The sequence below is a fragment of the Anarrhichthys ocellatus genome, unplaced genomic scaffold (genome assembly GCF_004355925.1).
Source record: "Anarrhichthys ocellatus isolate YVR2014 unplaced genomic scaffold, GSC_Weel_1.0 scaffold134, whole genome shotgun sequence".
Classification (NCBI taxonomy): Eukaryota; Metazoa; Chordata; class Actinopteri; order Perciformes; family Anarhichadidae; genus Anarrhichthys; species Anarrhichthys ocellatus.
In genome coordinates, this window is record NW_022280164.1 from 191,272 (window position 1) to 211,558 (window position 20,287).

General features: G+C 42.7%; 1 protein-coding gene across 3 annotated transcripts in view; it reads left to right on the plus strand.

Annotated features, from left to right (window-relative positions):
• The window catches only part of tncb (tenascin Cb), a 53,266-nt gene that overhangs the window by 9,699 nt on the left and 23,280 nt on the right, over positions 1–20,287 (plus strand). For all 3 annotated transcript variants that reach the window (XM_031877346.1, XM_031877344.1, XM_031877345.1), the window contains exons 2-10: positions 1,483–2,038; positions 6,974–8,194; positions 8,956–9,219; positions 9,320–9,435; positions 9,952–10,105; positions 14,880–15,149; positions 15,468–15,653; positions 17,876–17,965; positions 19,755–20,018. In XM_031877346.1, coding sequence (XP_031733206.1) covers positions 1,552–2,038; positions 6,974–8,194; positions 8,956–9,219; positions 9,320–9,435; positions 9,952–10,105; positions 14,880–15,149; positions 15,468–15,653; positions 17,876–17,965; positions 19,755–20,018 — 3,052 coding nt within the window. In that variant the 5' untranslated portion in view covers positions 1,483–1,551. The remainder of the gene's footprint in view (positions 1–1,482; positions 2,039–6,973; positions 8,195–8,955; positions 9,220–9,319; positions 9,436–9,951; positions 10,106–14,879; positions 15,150–15,467; positions 15,654–17,875; positions 17,966–19,754; positions 20,019–20,287) is intronic.

The window sequence follows — 20,287 nt, forward strand, 5'->3', positions numbered from 1 at the left end:
CATCATGGAGGCGCTCATCCTTGCCTGTCTAATCAGGGGTCTGGGGGGATGCAGGGTGCATGTGCGTTGAAGCGGTGAGATCCCTTCAAGCTGGGCTCATCTGTCAGCTTGCCTAATCACAAATCAGGCCGGGATTAGGAGACCGAACACCTCTTGCTGGAATATTACCTGCTGACTGTCAGCCTCCGGGTTCCCGCATGAAGATGGCCAGCAAAGAAGCCCCATGTTTTTTACTGCATCCACATCAGCGCCACTAAGTCAGGTGTAGCAGAGAGAAAATGAAACCCCTTCATACATAATCCACCGCAGGGTTTGAAATATCCTGTGTGCTTATCCAGATATTTTCATGTTGGCTGCTAATAGCTGCTATTAACCTTTAGAGCAGCCAAGGCACACATTGGTTTTATTAGAGGCAGGAAAAGATTGGTGTCAGCATCTCTGAAAAGATGGGCTAAAAAAGGCTTTATATAAACTGAGGCTGAGCCAGACACTTTGCATGCATGGCATCTCTATTGATAATTTTGTTCTCCCTTTTGGTTCCAGTACTGACAGGCTAAGAATTGTACTTTTTATATCTCTCAGCATCTTTCAGGATAGAAAACCAGTAGAAACATGATTATTAAAGGAAACAAAATGCTTTAAGTAAATAAATCAATAAATAACACCTTATATAACAGCAAGAACATACCTGTAACCAACCCTTATATTTAATTGATTAAAGAGCAAGAAAGAAAAAACAGGTCTTATGGTTGGCTTCCAGTCCACAACCCTTTTTTTTCCAACGGACTTTAAATGAAAGAAAACCCATTGGCTGTCAAGTAAGCAGTCAGAATGCTGACCTAGCTGTTTGCAGGTAGCAGACCTCTGTGCTTTACAGGCATCCCACAGATGGTCTAACCATACACCGGTAATAATCTGCCAACTTGGGTTGTGGCCTGGTCTGCAGAGAAAAAAGACGGAGGAGGCTCCCCACAATACAGGTGTTGCTGGGGCTGTCCGTGGCAAGCTGATTTCAACGTGGCCGGAAAAAAGAAAGCCAAAGATCGCCAAGGTCACACGCCGCCCCTGTGATGGCTGCTGCTCCCCGGTCCTCAAAGGAATTGTGAGAAGAATGTCATCTGCTAAGTGTGTGTCTCCTCCTCTAAGAGCAGAGGGTCCTAAAGTGGGTCAGGGGCAGCAACAGGATTGGAAGTGGTCTTTTGTTGGGAGCAACTGAAGAAGGTTAATTGCTTTTCAGTGGGATACTATAATATTTATGTCCAGCTTTGGCCCCCGTTGTGGATGTGTGTATGTGTGGTGAGAGTATATTAATGAATATATCCTGAATGGCAAGGGCAAACCAGAAAAGGGAATATCCACCAGAATTCTGCGTAGATTGGTATGCGTGCAAAGACATAAAGACAAACTATGTAACAATTATGTGCCGGGAAGGAAGTGCCCTTCTTAATTTTTCCCTTCTGTCTGTGCTTTCTTTTACTCAAGACAAAAACACCTATTTGAACCCTGAATAGTCTGCACGAAGCTGCTACTTCCTCAGTGTCAGGGGTCGTCATGGGGATGAAAGGCTTCATCTTTGGCTGCGTGACCGTGGCCCTGCTCCTCGAGCTGTCCAACGCCGGCCTGGTCAAGAAGGTCATCCGCCACCGTAGGGATGCTCTGGCGCCTATGAAAACCCATGAGAACCTCACCCTGCCCCAACCGGACCAGCCAGTGGTGTTCAACCACGTTTACAACATCAACGTCCCCACCACGTCCCTCTGCTCCGTGGACCTTGAATCTCCCAGCGAATCCGAGCTCAAACACAAGGGTGCCCCGATTGACATGCAGAACACCGAGCACATGGAGCACACGGTGGACGGCGAAAATCAGATCGTCTTCACCCACCGCATCAATATCCCCAAGCAGGCGTGCGGCTGCAACAACCAGCTGCCGGACATCAAGGATATCCTGAACAGGCTGGAGATGCTGGAGTCAGAGCTGTCTAGTCTGAGAGAGCAGTGCAGCAGTGGGACGGGCTGCTGTGGAGCTCAGATTACGGGTAGGTCTATACCTTTCACTCTATGTGCTGTTGTACTGCAATGTCTGTGTTGTAATGGCAGTGTGTGTCTATTTTACTATACATGAAGTCAACTCACGTGAAATCTATTTCTAAAGTGCTTCCAGTTTGAGAGCAGAACGGTTGTGAATTATGGATTTCAGTTAAGGGAACAAATGCAGCACAGCATTAAAAACTGGCCGAGGGAATCATTTCGAACATTGGCTGTATAAAAGGCTGGATAGGTTCACAGATTTATCATCCTACCTTGTAGTTATATTTTTCCCTTGCTTTTACTACACTATGGAAATAAACATGTAAAGACAACCAGTTCTCCGTCCCAACTCGATAAATACAGACAATTGGTCAGCACCCAGAGGCACTCTTTAGCGTCTATATGTGTCGCTTTCAGCTATTGCTATTGTAAACCATTAATAATAATAATAATAATAATAATAACTTTATTTATATAGCACCTTTAAAAACAGAGTCCACAAAGTGCTTTGACAGTTAAAGCAGCAAAAACAAGGCAATAAAAACAACAGAAAGCTCAGTGAGACTGTTGGATATGTTAAAAATAAACTAAGAAAGTAATGAGATAAAATAATTGATAAAATTTAAAATAAAATAAAAAAATAAATAAAAAAAAATTAAAAAAAAATAAAATATATATATATATATATATATATATATATATATATATATATATATATACACATATATATATATACACATATATATATATACACATACACAGTTGCACTCAAAATGCTTCAACCCCCACCGCAAATCATGTCCATCCGCAAAATCGACAAACCCCCAGCCGCTCCCAAAAAACAACCCGGACAAGGCCCCGACAGCATCCCCGAGGAATCTCAGCCCACCCCGGGGCTAATGGGCTAAGATCCCCCAGGAACGCCAGCAGAACCCGGCGCCCGGCCACGACCCACGCCTGCACCAGGCCACAACAGCAAAAGGGCGCTCCACCAAGCACCAAAGACGGCCGCCATGAAGGGACTGACCAACTCAGAGACCGCAGCAGTCACCAAAAGCGGCAACCCGCGCCAAACCCGCAGAAACCACCTGCAACACTGGCCGTGCCCAGCCACTCAAACTGCAATAGGGGCCGAACAATCGAGTGCAACTGCGTTTATTAAAATAATTTAGTCAAATCAACAAATGAAAAGAAAACAGAATTAGAACAGGAAAGCGACGACATCACATAAAAGCCAGTCTGTAAAAATGTGATTTAAGAAGAGATTTAAAAGAAATTACTGATTCTGCGAGCCTTATCTCCTCAGGCAGCTCGTTCCAAAGCCAAGGGGCCCTGTTGGAAAAGGCACGGTCACCGTTTTCAGCCTCAACTTTGGAACTGCGAGCTGGCTCATGGGTCAACATTTCCCCTTTATATGTTGGGGCCAGACCCATACGTGCTTTGAAAGTGATCGGTAAAATCTTAAAATCAATTCTAAAACCTACAGGGAGCCAGTGGAGAGAGGCCAGAATTAGGGTGATGTGATGTCGTCTTTTAGAACCAGTGAAAAGCCGAGCTGGTGCATTCTGAACTAGTTGGAGGCGAGAGAGTGACTTTTGGTTGATGCCAGAAAGAAGGGAGTTACAGTAATCAAGTCTTGAAAAGTTGAATGCATGAATTACTTTTTCCAGTTCAGGTTGACAGAGCATTCCTTTGACTTTGGCGATGTTTCTAATTTGTAGAAAACAGGACTGGACAACTTTTGTGACTTGTGGTTTGAAGCTATGCACGAGGCCCCCAAATTTGGGGGCTCTTGGGCTTAAGGGGGGTAGCACATGTCGTCGAAAGAATGCACGTATCGAGAGTGAAGATAATGCATGTATACATGTTATATACCAGATTAAATAATAAAAGTCTGGGCAATACTATCATCTAAGCCATTTTTACAAACTCCAAACACAATTCTACACAACTAATATAATCAACTAGAAGATTTACCATAATATCACGTGTTTTTTGCCATGACTCGGCGAGCCATGAACTCCACTCCGAGCTACCAGCACAAAGCCACAAGCTAACACGGCCGACCAATACATCAGAAAGCACGAAAATTCGACACAGAATCCAGAGATATCTTCAGAATTTCTCTCCGTGAAACCAGTACAGAGCTGTGAGCAAACAAACGCCAGAACAACAAACCACTTCACCGAAAAAAAATCTTAGCAGCACCTCACCTTTACGCTGAATCATGAAAAGTACGGCATAAATCCTTGTTTCCCTCCTAAATACACTGTTGCTAGTTATTTCCTGTGTTTTTTTAAGTGTTTCCTGGAGAAAGGGGGGCTAGACAAGCCTGGGGGACCGTGGGGGAAGGGAATTCACTTTCGGCGAATCCGTTTTTACACAGGGCGATGCACGGCGCAGTTTTGTTTTTTTCGGCTAACGATTCTGTCAATCAAGCCCATGTTACCTCTAATGCATTCCTGAGACTCTGACGCGTCGAACGAGGTGTCATAGTCTGACATTGACCAGCAACCATAGGCTGAGAAAGCCTCACATAGACACAGTCAAACTGCAGTCAGACGAGAATAGACAGACACAGAGAGGCCTTAGAGAGGATTCTAGCTCTCAAAATGATGCCAAACTGCTTTATTTGGATAGATTGAACACTATCAGTGATAAAACAAGTGAAATATATAGTTATATAGTATATAAAAGTACAATGGAACAGCTGGTTCCAAAATGACAATTGTGCTTGACCTCGCGTGACCTCTCTGTACTAAAATCTCTCTAACTTTTGTATGCTTCACTTTATCAAAGTAAAATTTTGCATAGAGACTGCTGACATGTTGTGCTATGATTCGGGAGAGTTTTTAGGCTTTCGACTGCATTATTTCAAAGAAATAATATCAATAAATGTGCATTTCTTTCAGGGGAACCTGAAACTTTTCAATTTGAGTTGTGTTCCATCTTCATTTACTCTTAACCAGTAACATATACACTGATATTTACACATCTGAACACATCTCACAAGTGTTACCTTTATTATAACATCTAAAATTAAAATTTAAAATTTTTCAAATATACCTTGCAGTTAGAGAATTACAATATTTTTAGTATGGGTATGCAATTTTTGAGCAGAGGTCTAAAAATAGGCTCAGAGCAGAAGAAGTTAAATCTGAATCAAAAACTACTCCTAAGTTTCTGGCAGTGGACTTTATGTTAATGGCCAGGGGTCCAAGGGCATTTTTAATGGGAGCGATAGGGTTTGGGGGACGAAATATTATGATTTCTGATTTTGAGTTATTGAGTTGAAGAAAATGTTGTGCCATCCAACAGTTGATATCATTAAGACAGTCTAAAATAGCAACTAGGCTTCTGGGGTCACCAGGTCTCAAGGGAAGTTATATCTTTGTGTCGTCTGCGTAGCAATGAAAAGAAACATTGTGACGTTGGATGATATGACCAAGTGGGAGCATGTGTATGGAAAATAAAATTGGAACTAAAATTGAACCTTGCGTTACACCACAGGTAATGTGAGATGTAGAGGATGCGTAATTGCCTATTGTGACCGAGTGGCTTCTATCTAAAAGGTAAGAATAAAACCAATTAAGTGCAGTGCAGCATTCCGCGTCCTTATTAAACTGTCAGACATTACTTTCGATACATAACCTCCATCCCTGACTAACGCCATTTATGTAACAAACGTACAAATTTTAAACCACAATCTTTTCCTAAACCTTACCAAGTAGTTTTGTTTATAAAGTAAACCTTTAAACTAAGTAAATTCTGTGGAGGGTTATTTTGAAAAGACGCAACGCATGCAACAAGCAGAAACTGACATTTTGCTTCTAACATGTCTAAAATCAATGCTAGATGGGAACCCAGAGCCTCATTCTTTGAAGGGTAGGGTCACTGACTTGTTGGTATTTGACAAGTTGGGAGTGAACGTGTTGGTTAAAGACATGAAAATTGATAAAATGAATATGATACAGTGAATATTTAGTCATTATTTCTATATTATCAGTGACATTATTGTCAAATAGTGATGCAGCTGTGGGCACACTTCTTTGAAAACTAACTATTTCTGCATTAAAGGACCTGAAGAGTTATCACAATCTAATGTAGACCAGCGACCCATTTAATGCAAACAAACAGATTCTCATGATCTTTTTCAAGCTTTCGGCTTATCTCCTGTCATGACTTAAACATCATTGTCAGTGCAAAGCCTCTTAGCATCCGACTGTTATGGGTTGTCAGAGCATCCTTCCATGCATCATTAAGTTTGGAAACATTCACCCTGTTGAGAAGATTTCCAGTCTCTGTAAATACGTTTTCATGGTTTGATGAAATGGACTGATTTTAAAGGCCATCTGGAAGTAAGGATGCAGTTTGCTGTATTTTATATTTTTACAAAAAATGGTACATACCTTTTTCTCAGCAAGTTAATCTTCACAAATGAACACCACTTTCAGGATTTTTGAAGGTTAGATGCAATCTGCAGAAGTGAAAATCTACAAACGAACTACAATAACAGTCGCTTGAGCGTTAGCATACACAACCGGACTGTAAAGGTGCACTAGTCGGAATGATGAGGTTTTTCAGTATCGTTTAGCCACTATTTAGCCTTTTTTAAGACACTAAAAGCTTCAAAATGCACGAGAGGGATATTTACAGATGTATTTCATACAAAATGTTAAAATCTCTTATGCTTATGTTAACCACAAACCTTCTTTCAGGCATCGAACCAAAAACCCATTCAAAAAAACCCATTGACTTTGAGACAAGGGAACCGGAAGTGCTAAAATCCTGACAAAGTTTTGTATGTTAGGACTCATTCCTACAACACTCTATTGGACCAGTTGTCTTAGATATGCAGCCATAGTTTGTGTATGCATCGCACACGTTGTTTTACGGAATGATTTGTGATCACATAGCTTTACAATACTCTTTCCCACCCCCAGGTGAAGTGTCCAGAAAGCCCTACTGTAATGGCCGTGGGAATTGGAGCACCGACACTTGCAGCTGCGTATGTGAACCTGGATGGAAGGGCCCCAACTGTACCGAACCAGAATGCCCCAATGACTGCCAGGACCAGGGCCGCTGTGTGGATGGCAAATGTGAGTGCTTTGAGGGCTTCGGAGGTGACGACTGCAGTATTGAGCTCTGTCTGCTGGACTGCGGTGACTATGGGCACTGTGTCGAAGGGTCCTGTCTCTGCGAGGACGGCTTCATCGGTGAGGACTGCGCCCAGACCAACTGCCTCCATAACTGCCTGGGACGTGGACGATGCGTAGAAGACGAGTGTGTTTGCGACGAGCCATGGACAGGCTTTGACTGCTCCGAACTCATCTGTCCGAATGACTGTTATGACCGCGGACGCTGCATCAATGGAACCTGCTACTGCGAAGATAGCTACACTGGCGAAGACTGCAGTGAGCTCACTTGCTCTGGCAACTGTAACAACCGTGGCATATGTGTGAATGGCCAGTGTGTGTGCCAGACCGGCTACAGTGGAGAGGATTGCTCGAAGCTCACCTGTCCCAAGAACTGCAACGAGAGAGGCCATTGCTTTAACGGGAAGTGCATCTGTGATCCAGGATTTGAGGGTGAAGATTGCTCAATCCTCTCATGCCCTGACAACTGCAACAACAGGGGCCAGTGCATTGATGGAGAATGTGTATGTAATGTAGGATACCAAGGCGAAGACTGTAGCGAGCTCTCTTGCCCTAACAATTGCCAAGACCATGGCCGCTGCGTCAACGGAGAGTGCATGTGTGACAGAGGCTACGCCGGGGAGGAGTGCAGCATCAAGACCTGTCCAAAAGCCTGCATGGGCCGCGGAGAGTGCGTGGAAGGCAAATGCATGTGCTTCGTTGGCTTCACTGGTAAAGAATGTGGCAAGCTGACCTGCCCTAATGACTGCCTGGACCGCGGTCACTGTGTGAACGGACAATGTGTTTGTCATAAGGGTTTCACTGGTGAGGACTGCAGTGAGAAGACGTGTCCCAAGAACTGTCTTGATCGAGGTTACTGTGTAGATGGCAACTGTGAGTGTTATGAAGGTTTCACCGGGCCGGACTGCTCCATACTGACTTGTCCAAATGACTGCCAGAACCAGGGACACTGTGAGAATGGAGTATGTGTTTGCAACGAGGGCTTCATTGGAGAGGACTGCTCTGAAGGTAAGCAAGACCATGCATACATGCTGTGCTGCTTTCCACAGGTTAATTTAAAATAATTCATCCCATCGTCTACTTCATTGCACTACCGGTAAGGCTTGTTAACTAAATGTTATACAAATAATCTCTATAATTACCCTAATAAATGGGGAAAATATGATTTTGTGTTATTGTGGTTATAAATTGCTTTGATTGATTGCTACTAGCCCCATTGATACAGGTGCAACATTATCAGGAGACTATTCCTCCTCCTAGTCACCTGAATGTAGTAGGTAATGAGTGAATTTACAACGAGAGAAAGATGCATTATAGTGGGAACAAATCGTCTGCAACATACCACCAGTGGAGCATAACATTTCACCAGTGGTGCATAGGGTCATTCACTATTGTGTTACCTCATTCGGCTCAACAGACATTTATTTAAATGAAAATCTTCGACATTATTACTTTAATAACTCACTTTATATAACATCAGCCTTCAGTGAGCTTTACACTTAAATGTCAACATGGCTCTGAATCCTGTACTCATTCTTCAGATTATATTTATACATATTTTCTAGATGAAGTCACTTCAATCCAAATTCTGGAAGCACCATCTTGATGTTATCTAATCTTTTTTCAAAATGTCACATGTTCAGCAAGTAAATGTATCTGTCCATAGCCACATTTCTAAACCATATAGAACTTGGAGAAAACTCCCATGTTACTAACATTAAAAAAATAAACCTCAGTACAAACCACTGATTTTCAGTGTCTCTCCATAGTCTCGCCACCCAAGGACCTGACAGTGGTGGAGGTCACCCCAGAGACGGTGGACCTGTCCTGGGAGAATGAGATGCATGTGACCGAGTACCTGATCACCCACGTCCCAACGGCCCCTGGAGGTCTTGAGCTGGAAGCTCGAGTGCCCGGGGACCAGAAGATGACCACTATTCGGGAGCTTGAGCCTGGCATAGAGTACCTGATCAGTGTCTATGCTGTGCTCAACAACAAGAGGAGTCTTCCTGTCAGCGCTCGGGTGGCTACACGTATGTCAATCTCCTCTGTGGCACGTAACAAAACACAGAGTATAGTATCTATATAGTATCTAGATGAAATGTAGTGAACGTTTTGTTCTATGTGTCCCAGATCTGCCTGAGCCTGAGGGGCTTAAGTTCAAGTCAGTGAGGGAGACATCAGTGGAGGTGCAGTGGGACCCGTTGGACGTTGCCTTTGATGGCTGGAACCTCATCTTCAGAAACACAGTGAGTCCTGCTTCCCAATATGTTAATGGCTTTCTGTATTCCAGGAGGTGGTTGACCTGTAGAGCCTACCTCAGCCTGCACTATTGTGCACATTTTCCTCTGGTAGAAACCATATACGACCCACTGCAGACCCCCTACTTCAAATTAAATAATTGCCTAATGTGCATACATGAGGATCATGGTGGGTTTCCTGTGGAAAATGGCTCAGCCGAGCCAGCATGCAAAAACAAAGCAGTTAGCATGTCTTGACAGCTCCGATTGCCATACATTTTCTTTGTGTACCGCGTTATTTTCCCATTTGAGTGCTCATGGAAACCTTTCCTAGCAGTGCTACTGGGATCTACTCAAAGCTACACTCTATTAAACCGAGTCCCCTGTCAACGCTTAAGTCCAACCGCCACCCAGAGCGCCATTATGTATGATTTAGCAGTCTCCCCCCCCCCTCCCCCACCAACTCCACACATTATGCCAGGACTAGTCTTTGTAGTGGTTGATGGTGTTTCTCGGTATTGGCAGAAAGAAGAAGATGGTGAGATTCTTAACTCCCTCGGACGTCCAGAGACCACCTTTGAGCAATCGGGCCTGGGCCCCGGCCAGGAGTACGAGGTCAAGCTGGAGGTGGTGAAGAACAACAAGCGTGGACCGCCTGCCTCCCAGAACGTCGTCACAAGTGAGTGTACACATTCACACTGCTAACCGGCTTATCATTCTTTTGTTTTAGACTTACTGGAATGGTTTCACTCCAGCAGGATGTACATCTTTCTTGATGGTATAAATGGTATGTTCTCTACTGCTAGTCTGCCATAGCTTATTAGTGTTGATGCATACTTTGCCCCTCGTGAAACGTATACAGAAACATATTCATACTAAAGAGGGATGGATTCTAGAAAGGCAGGTACAAATTGAACACCAATATTATCGATTAATTCTCAACTTCTTCGTATTAATCCTATATTCAACCACAATTAAAAAGAATAAACCTCAACTCCTTTTCACCATTCTGACCAAGTGCTGCAGATTGAGGGGGTGGCGGGAAATCAAGGTTTAAGCCATCAAAATATAATGCAAAAACAGATTGTCACCTTCATACCTTTGCGTAGGTTCATTGGTTTCGATATGTCTGGGTTATCCATCTTGCAACCCCCAACAGTGAATTGAAAACAGCCCGACATGTCAACCCTGAGTGATTAGCTCATTAGACTTCATTGCATTGTTGTGATTTAGATGGGGTAGTAAAAACAGATATGGATTTCCCGCCCTGTTGGCAAGCTGTGAGATGGCTCCATAGCTGCATCGGGGCTATAAAGCCCAATGGCTTGTAACACTCTGAGGAACTCGGGGCTGGGGATCAATATAAAGAGAGAAAACAGGGTTGAATTCATGGATTCACCCGCCAGACTAACCACTAACCACCGGGCTATATTTAGGTGTTGAATGGGGGCAGGTCAAAACACTACTCCATTTCTTGATGGATTTGTTCAATGTGTGTTTTCTATATACTGTAAGTATAGTCTCGGTGGCTGTAAGCCCCGGGAGACTTCTGTTTCAACAGAGCAGCTATGTTCAAAGTTTAATAAATGGCAGCTCCATCTAGCAGTGGGTCAGGCCACTTCATTGCTTATTTATGGTACGAAAATGGTCCACTCTTTGCCAGGATAAACAGAGGCATGCATGGAAGAGCCATTAGAGGCCTATCGTGACCGTTGCTTATGCACTCAGCAGTACGAGCAGGGCTGGTAAATTACAGCTGGAGTAAATTTAAGGGTGTTTTGTTACATTTCTTCAGTATCATCTACAGTGGAACCACAGAAAAGGAAGTGCAGTGATTATGCCTGTTGTATTTTGATGGCTGGATCCCTTATTCTTATGAGTAGCACACACTGTTCTACACTCTAAATCCCCATTACATGGATATATTCCTTCCTTGGGAGAAAAGTCAAATTGAAGGTCAAATTGATTTCAAATTGAAGGGACAATCGTACAGCAGCATATTGCTGCCACGATGATAGCAAGAAAATAGTTTCAGCTTAATCCCTTTCATGTTATCACAAAATATATAGCCTCAATATATAGCCTCAGTGAAGAACAATATATTGAAAGGAAGGGTAGTAGGGTCTTTACTGTAGATAGAGAGGGATACTTGGTTGGGAGGCTGATGAGAGAGAGACTGCTGAGATGAATGCACATTTAAATAAATTGATTATTGTTGTGGGAAAACCCTCTCTGCCCTAGAGTTAATTGAAAAGATTAACTAATATATTTTTGCTAAGCTTTGCTAACTGTCTCCAGCTTCATATCAAACAGACACATATTGGAGTGCTATTGATTTTCTCAAACTCCAAACTATTCCTGTAATCACATCGTCATGACGTGATCCATATTTCTTCTTTTAACACCATATGGAAGTTTCCTGTTATAACTACATACCAACTTGTTAATGCTTCTTTACAAGAACAAGAAAAAATGTCTTTATAACATGAAAAATACTATTGTGTGATAATTTTTCATAATGTGTAAACAAAATAATTAAAATCAGAAATTCTGACTTTTTTTATTTTAAAAGAGCAAATCTTTTTTGTCATGGTGACAGTATGGATAAATTAGGAAAGTTCTCTTTATTGGTTGAATTCTTGCGAGCGCAATAAAACGTCAAAATGGCAAGAAAACGTCAAAATGGATGACCTTTTGTTATATCCACGGTTTATGCATGCACTCGTGCAAACACATATGTATGCCACCACGTGTCAGCACTACTTTGATTATGAGGTTCAGAGTTCTGTGTCACTCAGGCTCTCTTAATGTCTCCCATTACACCGGCTTGTGGGCTCGTACTGTGGGATTTGCATGCTGAGGGGCTAATTGTGTGAAGCGAGTCCCTCCGCTCTCCCTTCTCTCCTCCCCCTCCAACCAACCCACCATGTGGGGGAGGCACCAGTCAGTCAAGCCTTCAGGCTCAGAGGGACGGCGGCCTCCCAGGAGAATGGTATCGTGACACCCGAACGACACCCTCGCAGCGTCCTCAGAAGACAAATCTGTGTTAAGCTCAAATACAGATTCTTCACTTTATCAGCCCCACGCAGAGGGTTGACTTTCCTAAAGTTGCTTACGTGTGACAAATCAATTTCAGCGCCGGCAAGAAGGTGCCCCTCATGGCACGGGGATTTGATCTGTAAATAGTCCAAATAGCCTCATAAATGCAATAGGGCTGTCATATTTTCTGCACCTGCATTGCTGACATTTCTGTATTCAGGCATATAACCCTCGATCTCCTTCCTACCTTCATCGTCCTTTGTTGGTCCAATCAATCAATGAGTTAATCAATCCATAAAACCATCAATTGCAAAGCCTCACCACCAGTGATATAACCATGATAAAAAATTTCAACCCAATTCCCAATCGACAGAAAAAATTTGGGAATTGTAAAATTCTGCAAACCACAGGATATGTTGAACGTCGACATTTCTGAACCAAAATTAAGATTCATGAATACGTTTCAAATCAGCCGTGTATCACGCTTGCAGAAACGCACAATGCCCGTGGTTAACGTTGTGAAACAATTGGTTAGGTTTAGGAAACAAAATTTTGTTATGGTTTGAAAAAAACATAATTTGAGGCAACAAGGTAAGGCAATGTAACAAAGTAATATACCAACTTAACATAACAAAGTAAGCGACGCAACGCAGCGACGCAACGCAGCGACGCAACGCAGCGACGCAACGCAGCGACGCAACGCAGCGACGCAACGCAGCGACGCAACGCAACGACGCAACGCAACGACGCAACGCAACGACGCAACGCAGCGAAGCAACGCAGCGACGCAACGCAGCAACATTTCATTCCTGGGCTGAAAATGTCTACTGCGGCTCAAAAATTCTAGCTGGAAAGAAATACAATTGAGACACAAGCCTGCAAGTTTGACAGTAACGTCTGCCATGCTAATGTGTTAACTAGAGCATGACCCTTCTTTCATACTACAGTATGTGATGCAACCAGTAGCTATATGTTCTACTAATGGTGGTTGTCTTGATACTGCTAAAAATAAGACAGCAGATACTCACTGGTGAACTGTGATGTGCGTTCAGAACATACAGCCAAACAGCCAAAGCATTGACGGTCCAGACCATAGCTGAAGCTAGCTAGTAACATATAAACAGTACAAAAATTTGAAACGTTTTCAAGACGCGCTCACACGTCTTTGCCTCAATTTGCAACATTCGGGGTGAATTCACGTCTTGTCTTCTTGAATGCAAAAACGTACATAACTTTTACGTAATATAATACTTTTTACTACCTTGAAAATGCAGCTTGGATCGAAATGCATCTTAAATCAAGAGGGAAATGGTCTGGTAAAGAACTAAGTTATGAAGAATAACAGAAAAAAGACAGTTTGAGCTTTTTGTTGAGTTTTCAATCTTCACTGTAATTAGACCAAAGCACCCGCACTGCCAAGGTTCTCCTAGTTATATTCATCCAGGCACAATTATAACCCAGTGGAAATGAAGAACAATGACATATGTTACATATGACATTGATTAGTTTGCTGCCAGTTAGGAACACACAACCTTGGTATGCATTTAGAAGACATACTATCTGAGACTGAACACAAGGAAAGAATTCAGGGATTCTGCTAATTGTGGATAACTTATAGCTTTGTTGTGCACCTATACTGTTATTGGGTTGGCTTTACATGGTGCAACTTCTCTTTATTTCTCCTATTCCACCACTCAGGCACTGGTCAATTTTTAGATTCGGGATTATTTTGCTTCAATATCATGTTTGTTTTAGACTAGTAGAAAGACATCATCCTAAATAAACATTTAGGTGTTTATTTTACTACTTTGTCTAATTGAATTCGTAGATTTCTCCGAAATTCACCACAGGTTAGCATGTTTCATGGTGCTGGTCGACTACTAGTAATTTTACCCTATTCATCTGTAGTGTCTTGAAAATATATGTAACTCTACGATACATATCTTTAAAATTAGTTTTTTCTCAGACTCTGAGCCAGAAACCCTCACTTCAGTAGCTTTTAAATACACCAAACCTTTCACTTTCATTCCTATCTGAAGGTTTTTACAGAGGGGTTTGCTCATATATCATTCATAACGTGATATAGAACATTTTATTCCTAAAAACATTGAGAAAATGTTTTTTTATGGCTGTTGAAAGTATTTTCAGATTTATAGCGTGATAGATATCTAAAATCCCCTCTGTAAAATCCTTTGACTCTAATATGTCAACAAAATGAAAAATAGATTTTGAACCTGGCTTTATCCAATGTTCATGTAAGTGAAAGGAGACGAAATCCACAATCCTCTTTTCGTGCAAAAATGTCTATCAAGTTTCAATTTCAACAATCGTTCAGCAAACACCTGATCATAAGTGTATGTGCAGAAGGACATTGGAATTAACAGGCATCACTGTGTTACCCCTTACCTCTTCAGTGATCGATGCCCCCAGCCAGGTGGACGTACGCGACGTGACGGACACCACGGCACTGGTGACCTGGTCCCAGCCCGTGGCTGAGGTGGACGGGGTCAGCGTCTCCTACGGGCCCAGCTCCAACCCCACTGATCGCACCGTGGTGGAGCTCTCCTCCACCGACGCCCAGTACCACCTGGGAGGCCTCACCCCCGACACCCAGTACGAGGTGTCCCTGTCGGCTCGGAGGGGAGAGCGGACCAGCATTCCTGTCCACGAGTCTTTCCTCACAGGTGAGACTGAAATGACGATTTGATGTGTTAACAGGCCAAAAATTGATCGACCCGAACCTGTTACATCACAACTGTCTACATGAACCAGGCACAGCCAATAACTGTTCATCATCATTTTAATGAGCTGTGTTTCAGGTGATGGGGAGGGGGGCTGGACCACACACACTTTACGTATGGCTCTAAGTTAATGAGGGTGGATATCCTGCTGGTTTGTGTTCCTTGAGGGACCAAATGTCCTCCCAAGTACCCTAGTAAAACAAAACAAGGAAAATCTCCCCCATTGTCAGTCTTAAGGTTTGGTCCGTGTCTATGTTGTAGACCTGGACGCCCCCAGAGACCTGCAGACAGTGGAGCTGACGGACGAGAGTATCACTCTCGAGTGGAAGAACAGCCAAGCACCGGTGGAAAACTACCGCATCAAGTACGGACCTCTGTCTGGTGGTGAGCACGGAGAGCTGCTCTTCCCCCCGGGACCCAAGGAGACCACCCAGGCCAAGATCACCGGTACCGGATCCCAGAGCCACACACACACACACACACACACACACACGCACGCACGCACTAGAACAACCATTCAGGTTAATATTACTACTTTTAAGTTACTGACACACACCTGTTTCATGCAATGCTTTACAAGTGTAACCTTTGTCCACTTTCCAGTTTTCCCAAGTCTTGTTAGTTATCATGGATATACATTATATATCATGCCATTATATATCTATATCCAGATACACTCAGAGTCTGCTTAATTTGGCACACTACAGGGTGGCTGTGGCTGCAAAGTCGTCCATTAATCACAGAATAATCTTCAATGTGGTCCCCTAATTAAATGATCTATAGTGCAAGTGCATTTAGAGCGTCTCCAACTCCACTTTTGCTACTTAAACAGCCTATAATTTAACCCTAACCCTAACCCTTGCCCCCTTGTGCCAGTGCCCCGCTCCTAACCAAACCTAACCCTAATCTTAACGCAAGGGGCAAAGGGGTTTTATTTAGTCTCTTGATCAATCATAGGTGCGTTTTACAGAGAGTCAGAGAGTAATTTCCCATTCCATTTAAAAGCCAGGTGGGCCCGCCCTCTGCAGTCTGCTGTCCCCTAAACCTCTGTCCCATCAACGACTCCATTTAAATAATGCATGTGAGCATATGTACTGATAACCTATTTAACTGAGAACGAACCTTTAGACCAGTTTGAGTGCAAGAACATTTGCTACTTATACATCGTGGGCACTGAACGTGAAAATAACAACTGCGTCTGCCTGAAAGTAGCAATGACAATTGCACTGTTGTACACTGTTGTGCGCTGTTGTGTGCTGTTGTGCGCTGCTGTGCTCTGCTTTGCGCCAGGTGTAAGATAGAGCCCTACGTGTCATTGGGCAAAACATTGAACCGAAAGTGGCTCCTGATGGGCAGGCCAGCAACTCGGAGGTTGAACCATTAATCAGAAAAACTTGTGGGTTGCCAGGTTGCGGCAACGCTGATATCTATGATGTAGACTAAAGACTTTAATCTCTATTCAGAAGTCATTTGTGAGTACCTCAACACATTTCATTATTAGACCAGTGCCTGTGTTCAGACATGTTTGATACTGGTATGTTTCAAGGTTGAAGGGATTTTGCAATAAATCCCTTCAACCTTGTTTGATACATTTTTTGTCTGTTATCCCATTACCACTTTGTATCCAAATGACACAGCTGAAAAGCGTCTGTGGGAAAAAAAAGATACAGTGTTAAGTGTTTATTCTGCTAATTGTTTCGGCCAAGTGTTTGTGGTGCTCCCCGTTAAATGGTCAGTGTTATATTCTGCCTGCTCATTTCCAGAATGGGCTGCCTTTGTTTCCTGTCGTGAAATGTTTGCCCGTCTACAAAAGGCTCACTTTATTAGAAAACCACCCAGGGGGGGTCTGGCATTCAAACTTTAAATGGAATAACACTGCCGATTGTTTCCCTGTGAGATCTACGCTCAAACTTTTTCATCTATCTGCACCGCCGACATTATAAAGCCATGCTTTGAGGCGGATGTGTGTGTTTTTTTTCTTCCCCCTGTTTGTTTCTACGCTGTGTGCTGTGGCATGGCAGGATTAGACGCCATGAGAAACAAAACAAAACAAAAAAAGCTTCCAAAAACAGGCTAATAGTGTCTTTGTCTGGCCCAATTCTTTGTCCTTGGGAGGCCCGTCCCGTGGAAATAAAAGCACTGTGTCCATTCAGCCGACATCCCACTCGGCTCCACACACACACACGCATCAGCACTTCTTTCACACAGTTATTATCCGTAATTGCCTTCACGCTCGTGATTTTATTGATAATGAGTTTCCCGGGCATTAGGTGTAATTTCATGCTGCAAGACTGTGCGTGTGATGACCTCTGTGGGAGTTAATAAAGGAATTAGAGGTGATCAGGCTGAGAGAGGGCTTAATTGTGGAGACCAAAGGGCCTCCGGAGCCCGCTGTATCATAGCAAGTAGTGTTCCTGCTCCGCCACAAGGGCCCTATAGATCCATCAATGCAAATACAATGCTGATGTTCCGCAGCGAGCGCAGGCTTACCGTGAAATGCAATCAGTCTGCAATCCATTGTGCAGCCAAGCAACATGAGAGTGTTTTTTTGCCGTAGGCACTGGAGCCACTAGCCAAAACAACTGCCCACTTGACTGCAGAGTCTCCCCGTCGTTCGTTTGGTGAATACTCGGTGGATTTGAACATTACGTTGATTTTTATTTCTGTAGGCCTGAGACCTGGCACCGAGTACGGGATGGGTGTGACCGCGGTGACGGACGAGCGGGAGAGTCTGCCGACGACCACCAACGCAGTGACCGGTGAGATATAATCACGTTCTACATGTGCCTTTTACTTCAGCCACACAGACCCGGGATTCACACTACTGTCGCCCCGGGTGAATTTGAGTCTAATGGCGTCTTTCTATTGACTGCAGTCGAGCTGCTTCGCATTACGCCTGAAAATGCAGTTGCAGTAACGCATCAAACAATGAAGACAAACAAAAACAAAAAACAAACAAATAATGTCTCAATCTGAATATTTTTCAAATAAGGCCACCATGCACAGATGAATTCATGAAAAGATGGTTGCCCGAGTCTTCCATTCTTTTAACAAAATCTGCCTCCCAACCACTTTACTAGTCTGGATTATATCTGATCTCTGAGTGTGCTGTCTGAGAAGACACTGTAGGTGGATAGGGTACAAATTCTAACTGGAAGATATCACCATCAAACAATTGATTATTATAACCTATTTTTGTATAATAGGTTTTTCGGAAATTTTATGTTTAAATATGTAAATGATGAATTTTCTTATTATTTGTGCTAATTTGTATACATTTCTAGAACAGAAATCTGAACATTGGATAAAGCCAGGTAAAACATTGCTGTGTACTAGAGTCAAAGTTTTTCAACGAAGGAATTTTGGATCTATTTTTATGTCACTCCATAAATCTGAAAATACTGTCACAGCCATAAAAAAATAAATACATTTTCTACATGTTTTAGTAATACAATCTTGTATAAATCAGGCTATCAATGGAATATAAACAAACCCCTCTGTAAAAACCTTCAGAATATAGAGAGGAATGAAACTGTAAAGTTTGGTGTATGTAAGAGCTATACTGAAGTGGAGATTTCTGGATCAGAGTCTGAGAAAAGACTCATTGAGAGAAAACGGCCTTTAAAGAGATGTATAGGTATGCAATATACATTTTGAAGATACTACAGGTGAATAAGGTGAAACAATTTACTAATAGATATGATGAAACTTTTCCAGTTGATTACTTATATGAGGACAATACTTTTTTGAATTACAAGTTTTCTGAAACATTATGGTTAAATATGCAAATGAGGCATTATTTAATGGTAACTTTTGGTGAATTTAGGTGAAATCTACAGACACAAATAGACAAAGTAGTAAATAAACACATAAAATATATTTCGGATGTTTTACTTTCCACTAGTCTGAAAGAAAAAATGATATGAAAACAAAGTAGCCCAAAAATATAAAGATTGACCAGAGCATAAAATTATGTTTTTTTCTTGTACTCATCTCATATAGAAAATATCTAATTTCCTCTTTGAGTCCCCAAATTCTGCAGTTAATTTTGTAATTTCAACCACATTTCTACCAAGAAGGATTTTTTGGTGTGTCATCATTTTATAAAGTCATTTCTTTGGTGCTTTTCTTTCCACAGTTTTTCATTTCATCAGAATATTCTGTCAATCAAACATGTTTTTCCAGTACTTTGTTGCCTTGTCTTTAGTTATTCACTATGAAAAGTACGGTCATGCTGTCTTTCACTATACAGCCACGGTGGCTTTCGCTGCTCCAGCTGCAGAACTGCCCAGTTCTTCTGGTCTTTATTTGATTTAAAACATGGACATAAAACAAGCTACTGTGGCAGAGGAGACACAACCGTTTCCCAAGATGGATGTTGGTTGAATTAATATTGTGTTAATGTATTGATTGACACTTAAGTGTAGCAAAAGAGAAATTCAAATAAAACATCTCAGATAATGGCTTCAAGTTTGGACAAGTTTTAAGATTTGTAGTATCAAATCTTGAAACTCCAATCACAACCTCTCCTCTACTTTACTTAATTAGCCCTGGACGCTCCCAAGGACCTGACCGTGGCAGAGGTGACGGAGACCACCATGATGCTGGAGTGGAAACGCCCCGTGGCCAAACTGGACTCCTTCAGACTGGTTTATGTGTCCGCCGACGGCCACAGGGCTGAGGACGTGGTCCCAGGTAGCTCTGAGTCCCACATCCTGAGGGGCCTTACACCCGGCATGCTGTACACCATCAGTATCATCGGCGAAAGGGGCCGCAGGACCAGCGCACCCACCACCATCTCAGCACCCACAGGTCAGCATCCTCAAAAGAAAAATGTCCCTAACTGAGAGCTAGTAAGCAGTAGTGTGTCTGAAAGAGTTTTTGGCACATATGTCTGGAGTTTTATCGTTAGCATTCATTCCAACATGAAAACACTGACATTTAAGATACTTACCTCAGTAATATACCCAGATAAGAATTCTGGCTTTGGCTATTTTGTGCGCAATCTCAACAAATTCCTAGTTTTAAATTAAAATACAAAAACCTTATTTTCTCACTTACTTTACGCGGTAGCCATGCAG